Source organism: Nelusetta ayraudi, unplaced genomic scaffold (genome assembly GCF_046127955.1).
Source record: "Nelusetta ayraudi isolate G7.1 ecotype Tasmania unplaced genomic scaffold, CSIRO-AGI_Nayr_v1 ptg000006l, whole genome shotgun sequence".
Taxonomy (NCBI): domain Eukaryota; kingdom Metazoa; phylum Chordata; class Actinopteri; order Tetraodontiformes; family Monacanthidae; genus Nelusetta; species Nelusetta ayraudi.
The window spans coordinates 5,206,979-5,217,628 of NW_027466056.1; the positions used below are offsets into that span (position 1 = coordinate 5,206,979).

The 10,650-nt window shown below is 47.2% G+C and overlaps 2 protein-coding genes across 2 annotated transcripts in view; both read left to right on the forward strand.

The window, feature by feature from the left end:
• LOC142882256 (NADH-ubiquinone oxidoreductase 75 kDa subunit, mitochondrial-like) overlaps window positions 1-10,650 on the forward strand; it is a 100,543-nt gene that overhangs the window by 57,903 nt on the left and 31,990 nt on the right. The window lies entirely within an intron of this gene.
• On the forward strand, window positions 133-8,820 carry mrpl39 (mitochondrial ribosomal protein L39). The gene is made up of 10 exons (XM_076016704.1): window positions 133-303; window positions 1,378-1,584; window positions 1,676-1,815; window positions 3,321-3,420; window positions 3,503-3,570; window positions 3,699-3,811; window positions 4,141-4,206; window positions 4,324-4,477; window positions 4,832-4,879; window positions 8,634-8,820. The coding sequence occupies exons 1-10, from the start codon at window positions 267-269 to the stop codon at window positions 8,700-8,702; spliced, it is 1,002 nt and encodes a 333-aa protein (XP_075872819.1). The 5' UTR covers window positions 133-266; the 3' UTR covers window positions 8,703-8,820.

Consider the following 10,650-nt stretch of genomic DNA (forward strand, 5'->3'; position numbering starts at 1 on the left):
TCGCTTTTATTTTTATTTTTTAAGTTAGTGATAAAATTTGGCATTCAGTACACGCTCCAAATCACTAGGTGGCGGTAATGGACCTGAACGTTGTTTGCTAACAGTCAGCCCCCGTTGCTACCCGGACGACAATCTGTGCTGCACTCTCAGTGGGCATGGCGTCCTTCAATGAGTGGCATGAGTAGAAATTTGTACCAATAGCGAGTTCTGTCTGATTTAGGTTTTTTTCTTCTTCTATGTATTTGTGTTGAGAAAGAGTCTTCGAAATGACGACCAGGGCCGTGTGTCAAGTCCTCCAGCGCCGTGAGTAGCCATTCAAAGCCGCGTAGCATTAGCATGTGAGCTAACCAGGTTGAAATGTCAGCTGAGTAGGCTGGCAGTGGCACTGCTATTGGAATAAACTGTCTGTCAGCGGCAATGAGTAGGATTTTAACTCAATGTCTGATATAATTTAGGTAGTTTCCCCCCACAAAATTAGACACTCGTGTGCCACTTTTAGGATGCTTAAAAAGCTAAAACGAGCCTTTTTGAGTGAGCACCATCAGTCCAGTCGGCGGAACCAACACCTGTGCATCATCACCACCACGTAGGGAAAATCTGACCTTGTTTCGCAGCAAACGGCAAAACAAGATTGACTTTATTCTCTCGTTCATTTCTGTTTGTTTTAGTTGGTGGCGTTAAAGCAACGTTGACGTGACAGGTTTACCGTTGACAGCCGCTTATTAGCCGCTGAAGTTTTGTCAAAGAGGTCAATAATTCCAGCAAATACAAATTACAATGGTAGGCTTCTGTAAACAGCACAGCACCAGGCTAGGAGGCTGCAGTGGCTAATGTGGGTAATAAAGTAATATAAACAAGTATACACAACCAGTCAAAGGTTTGGACACACCTCATGCATTTTTTAATTTTTTTTTATTATTATTTTATTTTTTCAACTTTCTACACTGCAGATAGATACTGACGACATCAAATATATGAGCAATATATATGTAATTATGCAGCAAAGAAAAACATTTAATTATTAAGCAAACAATTAAAAATTATTTTTATGAAAGGAGGATATTTCGGAGAATTTAAATGTAAAATGTTATTTTACACTTTCATTGTTTCCTACATAATTCCATGTGTGTTTATACGTAGTTTGATGCCTTCAGTGAGAAACTGCAATAGTCATGAGAATGAAAGAAAAGACATTAAATTCATAGGGTGTGTCCAAACTTTTGACTGGTAGTGTATTTTGAATATCTGGGTAATGAAGTGGTGTTGAGTTTTTTCTTTCTTTTTTTTTCTTCTTTTTTTTCAGTATTTTGAATTTTTCTTCAATTGTTCAATGAGCTGTAGGTTGGTTTTTCCTCTCTCCTCCTCCTCCTCCTCCAGGCTTTCTGTCTGCGGCTGCGGCCACCCGTCCGTCCGCGGCCGAGCTCCAAGGCCGCCGCAACGCCGTCTTCTCCCGTGAGCAGGCCAGGCAGCGGGCGCTGTACCCGCGCATTGAGAAGATCGAGGTGTCCTTGCAGGGCCCCGGTCTGGACGCCACTGTGCTGGTCATGAACAGAGGGATGTCGACGCCGCTGAGCTGCGCCAGACGTGAGCCGAGCACAGAACTGCGGCTTTGTCTTCTCACGGGCTTTGCTTTTTGCAGTTCTGTTGAACGTGTTTGTGTGTCTGTGTCCACCAGACCTGACGGAGCACCATGTCAACAACTCGGTTCTGGCTTTGGTGGACGGGGAAGTGTGCCCCCTCCACCAGCCCCTCACTCGCTCCTGCACCCTCACGCTGCTCACGTTCAAAGACAGCGACCCCACTCTGGCCAACCAGGTACGCCTGCAAAGCCCAGTGATGCTTGAATGTTAAGTGTGTAATATTTAGAGATTTTGAAGAAGAAACGGCGACATCCAGTGGTTACATTTTATACTGCAGCGTCTGGGGCGACTGTGGCTCAGGAGGTGGAGAAGTGTTGTCCAATGACCGAAAGGTTGGCAGTTCAAATTCTGCTCCGTCCCACTCTGTCGTTGTGTCCTTGGGCACACCTAACCCTAGTTAAGACACTTAAGCCTATTAGCTCCCCATGGGGCTGGTAGCAGCCACCTATTGGTGTGTGAATGTGTGAATGAGAGGCCATTGTAGAGAGCTTTGGGGTACCGTGAAGGTGCTGCAAAGCGCTGTACAATAGCAGTCCATTTACCATTTCACTCTCCTTCCCCCTCCTGAGCTGGCCAGTGAGCTACGGTGGCCTGTGCACCCAAACCTGGATACCTCGTCCACCTTCTTCTTTGTTGGTTTGTCCGAGCAGTCACCCTAATTATGTCCACATTAGGCTTCCTTAGAGATATGGTGGTGCAGATGGCAGCTAACTGGGAGCAAGACCCTTGCTTTATGTATATTGTATATTTTTATTTATTTATTTTTTTTGGTAGATTATTTCTTTGTTGTAACAATGCTTCTTGGAAATTAATCTTATAGTGTTGGAAAGCCTGTTTATTCCCCTTTTCAGTGGTGCCACACTTGTAAGGAGCATGCATTTGTGGGGTGAGCAGCAGAGCTGAGTATCTGGGTTGCGCCCATGAAAAATGGGACAAATCTTCTCTGCCGAGTCAAACAGCTTATTCTGCCGTTGCTATTGACTCTTTTTTGAGCTTCTAGTGCCCCCAGGTGCTGCCAATCAGGTGCCTGAGAAACATGATGTTCAGTGATGAGTCCAGATTCTGCTTGCTGCAGTTGGATCATAGGGTCAAAGTGTGGAGCAGACGCGGAGAATCATCATTGGAGGTCACCTCAATGCAGAGAGATATGGAGATGAGATTCTGCTACCAGCGGCAGTCATCCCATATCTCAACAGTCAGGGACCAAACTCCATCCTCCAAACATTTCAGTCCACCAAGCAAGAGTCAACGGCAGAAGAAGCCGTTTGACTCGGCGGAGAAGATTTGTCACATTTTTCACGGGCGCAACTCGGATACTTAGCTCTGCTGTTCACGCCACAAACGCATGTTCCTTACAAGTGTGGCACCATTTAAAGGGGGAATAAACGGGTTGTCCAACGATATAAGGTTTGTTTCCAAGAAGCATTGTTGCAACAAAGAAATAATCGAACAAACACAAATTTCCTTCGTTTTTTGTGTTGTGTTTAGATATATGAGAAATGTTTTTAGGGTTGGAAAACTAAATGCTTTTACTGCACTGCAATTATACACTTTTATTAATGCATTCATAGACAGTATATTGGCTTTTACAAATATGAAAATCATGAATCAAGTCAAATATTGCACAATATCTGAGTTTGCATGACAACCTTTGCTTTCCACGTCCTGTATCTCAACCAGGCGTACTGGCGATCGTGTGCCGCCCTGCTCGGCCAGGTGCTGGAGACGGCGTTCAAAGACGACTTTGCCGTCGAGCTGCTCGACACGCCCGACGTCCCAGGTACAGGGAGTCTGATCAGTCCCGTGTGTAGTCTGTCAAATCAACTGTGGGTATTTTAATGTGTATTTTTCCTTTGCTGCAGTCACGTCAGGGGCCTTCTGCTGTGACGTGGCCCTCGACCCCCGGCTGGATTCCTGGACCCCGTCTGAGGTGTGTGGGTGTTCTGTGTTTTATGACCTCCTAGTTATTATTATGAATTGACTTTATGATACACCAGCGAGATCCTTTAGGGACACAATTTAAAAAAAAAATTGTCATGTGTGTGTGTTTACACCCAGGAGTCATTGTGGTCTCTGACCCGAGGGGCCCAGCAGCTGATCCACCAAGACCTGGCCTGGGAGCCTCTGGAGGTGGAGCCCTCTGTGGCCCTGGAGGTCTTCTCAGAGAGCAGGTAGACGGTCTGCAGCTCCTTCCCACATCTCCGCCCACTCTGATGTAGTGAAAGGACGAAGCAGGAGTTCGTACGGTCACGAGAAATTCCGGCAAAAGTTGTGGAAATTGAAAGTGCAAAAATAATAATCTGTAAAGTAAAAAAAAAAAAAAAAGAAAAGCCGTGGAAATAGTGTGTGGCTAATATTTAGGGTGAGAATATTATAAATAAATCAGTTTAACAAATGAAAATTTAAATTGACACGGAAGTGAAACGACACACTGTATCGGTGAAGAGGAAATGGAAATTCAGAAACCCTGAAGAAGTCTTCATCTTTCCTTCTGTGTCAGGTGTAAACAGGAAGCGGTGGAACAGAAGGCAGTGCAAAGTCCTAACGGCAAAGTGACGCTGTACAGGTGATTCCAGCCAAAGTGCTCCGTTACATTTTCCTAAAGTCCTGCATCCTCACCATGACCAGCATTTCCCTTTTATGACTCTTTTTTTCTTTATTTTTTTAATTGCATTTCCTGTAGATGTGGCGACCATGTGCTGCTGAGTGGGGGCCCTCTAGTGGCCAGGACTGGCCTCTGCTCCCAGTACGAGGTGACGGCCGTGCACGTCCTGGGGCCGGGGCCGTGGGGGCTGCGGCGACGCGTTCAGGGACTCTCGCTCCCTCTGCAGCTGCAGGTGGGGGTGACCGGCCGTTCACTAGCAAATCCAGCGCGTGTTTAGTGGTGCTAAAGACCTGAGGAGATGTGCTATCGGTGTTTAACAGTTGAACCTGATTGGAAAAAATAGCTTTCAATGGATGTAACAAGTGCATCAAAAGAATATTAGAAATAATCAATGTGCTATTTGCAGGTTATCTAGATATAGATAGATATAGACGTAGATTGATATAGATCATATTTTCTAGTAGTTCTTCAGGATGGAAGATTGCAGCCTCAAGCACTAATGAAAAAAGGGGTGTTTACTTTATGATTTTTGATCAGTGTGTGTATTTCTGAGAGTGTGAGAGTCACAGCGTTCTGCTCTCTGCAGGCTCACCACACAGTCTGGAGGAAACTGAGGCAGCGGGCGGAAAAACTGGTGAGGGGCAACGCAAATCTCCCACTTCTCTCTCTCTCTCTCTCTCTCTCTCTCTCTCTCTCTCTCTCTCTCTCTCATATGCACACACGCACTCACACACACATGCACGAGCGAGCACGTTGCCCGACAGCAGCCACATCAAAGCAGAACCTGTGGGGCCGGCTCACAGAGCCCGGAGTGGCTCTGGGCGTTTCCAGGGTCCACTCTCGCCCCCTGGAGGCCGCCAGAGGACAGGATTTAAACGCCGCTATTTTTATTGTCCGCGTTTTTAAAACGTCCACAGGAGAAAGTCTGCAAGCGACTCCTCCTCTTTCTCATCCTCCTCCTCCTCCTCCTCCTCGCAAAGGACAAACAGCAGGTTTTCTCCTTTTTTTGGAAAAATATATTCATACATATATATATATATATAAAAATAGATTTTCCACATCAAAGACACAGACGCTAACTCCACATCCAAGCAGGCGGTATTTTTAAACCCCTCGAGGGTTTTGTTCCCGACGTCGTACATCTCACTTTAATGCAGTTTATTCCCAATCTGGTCTCCAAGTAACAGAGTCTGGCTGAGACGCCCCCCCCCCCCACACACACACACACACACACACACACCCCAACAACCCACAATTCTTTTTATTTTTTTTTAAAGAAAGGATGATTTCCTCAAATTCAAACTAGGCTACGAGTTAATTTTGGATGGAGCCGTCAAGTCGAAGCATCTTTTTCCGCAGCCTTTTTTTTTTTTTTTTTTCTCGCCGGCCTCCTCTGCATCACTGATTGCGTAATGAAGGGAGTGAGGGAGTGAAAAAAAGGAGGAGAGGAGAGATGCTCTCATTAATAGACACACTTGATTTGGCAACCGATGACATACTATGATCTGCGGCCTACATTTTTTATTTTTTTTATTTTTTCTTTTTTTCATTTTCGCCCTCGCCGGGGTGAGTCGAGGAACGCAAATAGCGCCTTTTCTCTGACGGGAGACAAAAGTGCCGACGTCAGACGTCGCTGCAAATGAGGGGGGGGGGGCGCAGTATTTTGGGATCTTGAGAGTTTTTTTTTTTGTTTTTTTTTTCTTGGTTTTAATCGAGACGCTGCAGCAGAAGCGGGACATCGACGCAAGCTTTTTTTTTTTTCTTTTCCTTGGGCGGCTCCAGTTTCGGAGGACGGCGGCAAAGAGACGGCATCGGTGCCGGAGCCCAGAAAGTGGGACCAGGGGGGGGAAACCAGGACTCGTCCGTGCAGGACGTTCACGCAGACGCGCAGCAGGGGGAGGCAGAGTGGTCAGTCAGAGCAGGCGTAGGCAAACTATGGCCCGGGGCCCATATGCGGCCTGTTGAACTTTTTAATCCGGCCCCCCGAACTTGGAAGTAATTAATTTTAATTAATTTTAATTAATTTTGATTAATAGTAAGCTAGTAATACCAAAAGGTGGATGGATTTCATTTCAATCAAGAGCTAAACACCGCAGGGCTTCAAAGACACTGATTTCTTTGTTCTGACTTTGCTTTTGTTCATTTTCAACAGACATTAAAGAAAAATGTTTTCTACACATCCCTTGATATATTGTTTCCTCCTATGAGGTGGCTCACCAAAACACTCCATCTGCTGCTGCTCCGGCCCCTCGAATTTTACAAGCCATTGTGGCCCCACCTGTCAAACCGTTTGCCCAGCCCTGGTCTAAAACCACTAAATGATTGAAACAGTGTTGGATCCACATCTACAAATCACCTCCAACTCTCAACGTGTTTGACCAGTCAGGGCAAGTCACTCAAAAACCATGTTTAAAAAAAACAGACCAAAAAAAAACAAACAAACCTCGCAGTTTCCTCCTCTTCTCTTCTTCTTCTTCCTCCATCCATCCATCCTTGGAGGCCATGGAACCTGTATGACTTCTTCCCCTTCTTGGGGGAATCAGTAGAGCCGTTAATCACCCCCGGCTCTGGGTGAAAGGGCTGTGAAATGAAGGCCCAGTTCATTATTTTTTTTCCCTGCTATTGTTTTTGGCTTTGTCTCCGACTGTAACAACACAGCATTTATCTCTCACAACTGCTCCATTAAAATAAGACACAGCGATTCACAGGAACCATTTAGTGACCGCTTTACTCCTGTGGGGGAAAAGATGATGCTTCCTGGTTTCCCCTCATTAAATTAGTCTAGATGCTTTTTTCTCTCTTGTTTTGTAATATTTCTGGCCGTGTGTGTGTGTGTGTGTGTGTGTGTGTGTGTGTGTGTGTGTGTGTGTGTGTGTGTGTGTGTGTGTGTGTGTGTGTGTGAGAAGGTAAAGCAGGAAGTGACCCCCCCCCCCCACACACACACACACACACACACACACACACCCCATGAAACGGCGCCAGCAACCCCTCTCGGCGCAGCAGAACAGAACCTGGCAACCGCTCTGTCAACTGTCGGTTTAGCCGTCCACCCTTTGTTTTGTTTGCTTGTTTGTTGTCCTCCGCCCCTCCGCCCCCCCGCTGGCAGTGTTGTTGAAGCGTAGAAGTCAAAGAAAAGTGGAAATTAGTGTTATCATTATTATCACTGTTGATTTTTATTTTTTTTTCCAACATGAACTGAAGTCCGTTCATTCATTTTGGTGGACGGGTGGGTGGCTCGCGACCACAGTGCAGGAACTCAAATTGTGCCTAAATTGGATTTATGTGCACCACTGTTCAAAGGTTGGGGCCACCGAGTCCTTTCAGCAGTGAACTCCATTATAAGCAGCTACATGACATAATCTACTTGGAAAGCTCTAAGAACATTACTAGTGCGGGAGAATCGGTCAGGATGTGCTGAACATTATGGGATGGTCTGCACAGTTGCTGCCTTGAACGTCTAATTGAATGGGATTCCAGCGAATGAACATCAGGTGTGCAATACGCAGCCGTCGTCGCAGCAGTTGAATGCTTTAAAATTGCGAGTATTTCTAAAATATGGCTTCGTGTTATAATGACACTTGGTTGTGTTGTGCTAAACTGTAAAAGCAGAAACCGAGCATCGTGGTTCATGTTTTTAGGTTCTTTAAAACGGCCTATTTTTAGTGCGTTCACACAGACTTGTTTTGCGCACTTGGAATTCTCTCAGTCACTTTAATAAGACATTGGAAATGGTTTTGATTCGACACTGAAATGTTCAGCACATGTTGACTGATTATTTTCATGCACTCATAAAGATGGCAGAGCATTCAAGATCATGATTTCATAAAACTGGTGGCATTGGAGTTTAATGCGGAAATGAGCCAGCGACCCCAAACTTCTGAACGGTGGTGTATTTATTAATTCATTCATTAATATTTCTGATTTAGAGATGGCATTGGAATACAGTGTTTTTCCTGCCGCTCACAGTATTTTCTTTCCTTTCCCAAACTGGATTTAATACCGTGGCGCCTGCACATTCCAGCGCCGGGATGCGTGTCTGTTTGTGAATTTAGCAGCGCCGGTGTTTGCGCCCCCAGGTGGCGCCTCTGATCAGTTTTGAGTCCGACGCTCTGTTAGTGTTTGTGTCCGCCGTCCAGAGCTGACGGGCGGCGGTGGCGGTGGCGTGGGTGGACGGCTTTTAGCTGCAGGGGGCGGCGGTCCGCCTCCAGCTGGCGCTCCCAACACACTGCCGCCCACGCCACGGATAGCTGCACGCACACACACACACACACACACACACACACACAAATGCACGCACGGCCACAAAGCTGCACTGAAGGCAGAAGGAGGTGATTTTTTTTTTATGGTCATTTATTCGCTATTTGCTCTTTTTTCTTTGATCTGCGCAGGTGGAGGTTGCCAGCCCCGAAGCTCCGCCCCCTCCTCCTGCATCTGCCCCGCCTCCAGCCAGCCAGTAACGCCCACTCTGCCACCCCACCATGTGCACGCACACACACACACACACACACACACACACACACACGCGCCAACATGTACGCCGCTGTGCAATTTGTTCAATAAACAAGTAAAACACAAGTTAAAGTGTGTGTGTGTGTGTGTGTGTGTGTGTGTGTGTGTGTGTGTGTGTGTGTGTGTGTGTGTGTGTGTGTGTGTGTGTGTCAGGGAGGGGCGTTGTTGTTGTTGAGCTGATTGCTAAATTGTCTGTGTGCGTGTCAGCAGTTTCCCGTTCAACAAAAAAAAAAAAAACAGGCGGTGTGTGTTTGTGTATGCACGTGCGTGTGTGTGTGTGTCGTCAGTCGAGCAGCAGCGCCGCAGCAGCTGCTGGGCCCCCGTGAGCCATCCAACAGGTGGCCCCGGGACCCCTTGGAGCACGACGAGTCAAGTGTGACAGAGTGTGAGAATGTGTGAGCGTTTGCTGCAGCCCCCCACCCCACACACACACACACACACACACACACACACACACACACACACACCCCCTCACCTCACCCCCACATGAGGTTCTGCTGTTATCTTCACGCATTAGACGACAGCTGACGCTTCTGTGTCATAAGGTGATGCTGCTGCTGCTGCTCCCACCAAAATAAGAGGATTTAATGTTTGAACTTTGAATATTTAAGCAAAGTTGTCGTTGGCTGAGATCATTTTTGATCTCAATCCAAGATGCTTTGCTTCTAAATGAGGGCCCAAATTGACCACAGCGACGGAACCAAACCCCATCCGGAGCAGGAAGTCCATCTCGTCCAGAAGCGACGTGTTTGAACCTCATGTTTCTTTCTTTTCTCTTTCGTGTCACGGGGTTACATCCAGGCCTGAAGTCGCCCAAAAACAGCCACGTGTGACAAATCGTATTTGAAAACCCGTTGCTCAATCGCAGACATTCAAGACTCGACGACAACACATAACACGTTTCTCCACAGAACTGACTTCCCGTCAGACGGACTCGAGAATTCATTCCTTACGGTCAACCACGCTTCAGATACACACAGTTGATGAGTTAAACCCCACCCATCCCCCCCCCCCCCAGTCCTCAGCTGTCTGCAGCTGTCGCAACCCCCACCACAACCACCACACACACACACACACACACACGCACTCACACACGCACAAACACAAACCAGGACGACAGCACCACGCGGGACACACCCAAGGACATTTGTCCCAGGGACTCAAAGTCAGAGCAGAGTGAGATGCTCGACCCGCCGCCTCGGATCTTTGAGGCACGCAGAGTAGCGCCTCAAATGAAAGGAGGAGAAGACGAGGATAAAGATTTGCGTTTGTAGTTTTGTTTCCTGCGTAATGGAGTCCTAACGAGTCAGCAGTGATTCGCCAGGGAATCGTTCTTAATGAAGCGGCTTCGCAGAAACAAACGCAGCTGAATGTTTTCTTACACTTTTGTTTTTTTCTGGTTTAAAAAGCCGCTGCAAACACTCCTTCATCACCGCCCCGTCCCTCCGTGCCCTTTGACCCCCACCTCACGCCACAGGCAAAGCATAGCCACATCCTGCGAGTGAATCGTAGTCCGTTCACCTGCATCCGTCTCAATCGAAGCAAATCATTTTTGCGTTTCTTTTGGAGTGCGACAGTGAGAGGTTTTCCTCTCAAACCTGCAGGATTCAGTAAAAAAAAAAAAGGAGGCGGCCATTCGATAAATGTCTGAAGCTTCCTCCCGTCGCTCGCTCGCTCGCTCGCTGGGGGAGAAACAGACGTGTGATTGCAGATTCATTACGGCGTCGACGTCAGTGATTCTGGCCCCCGGGTGGCTTCCAGCTTCCTCTTCATCTCCTAAAACCCGCAGCTCTCCTCAACTCTCCTCGCTTTGAGGCGCTGCGTCTTGATCTGCGGATAAACAGATTCGCGTCTGTGGGTTTTTTTTTTTTCTTCTCCTCCTCCTCCTCCTCCTCC

Excerpts from the sequence above, each read along its gene's own strand:
- mrpl39 (XM_076016704.1), top strand. The coding sequence starts at position 267 with ATGACGACCAGGGCCGTGTGTCAAGTCCTCCAGCGCC. Across the intron at positions 3,812-4,140 it reads GAGGTCTTCTCAGAGAGCAG|GTGTAAACAGGAAGCGGTGG; the intron begins GTAGACGGTCTG and ends CTTCTGTGTCAG. Across the intron at positions 4,207-4,323 it reads GGCAAAGTGACGCTGTACAG|ATGTGGCGACCATGTGCTGC; the intron begins GTGATTCCAGCC and ends CATTTCCTGTAG.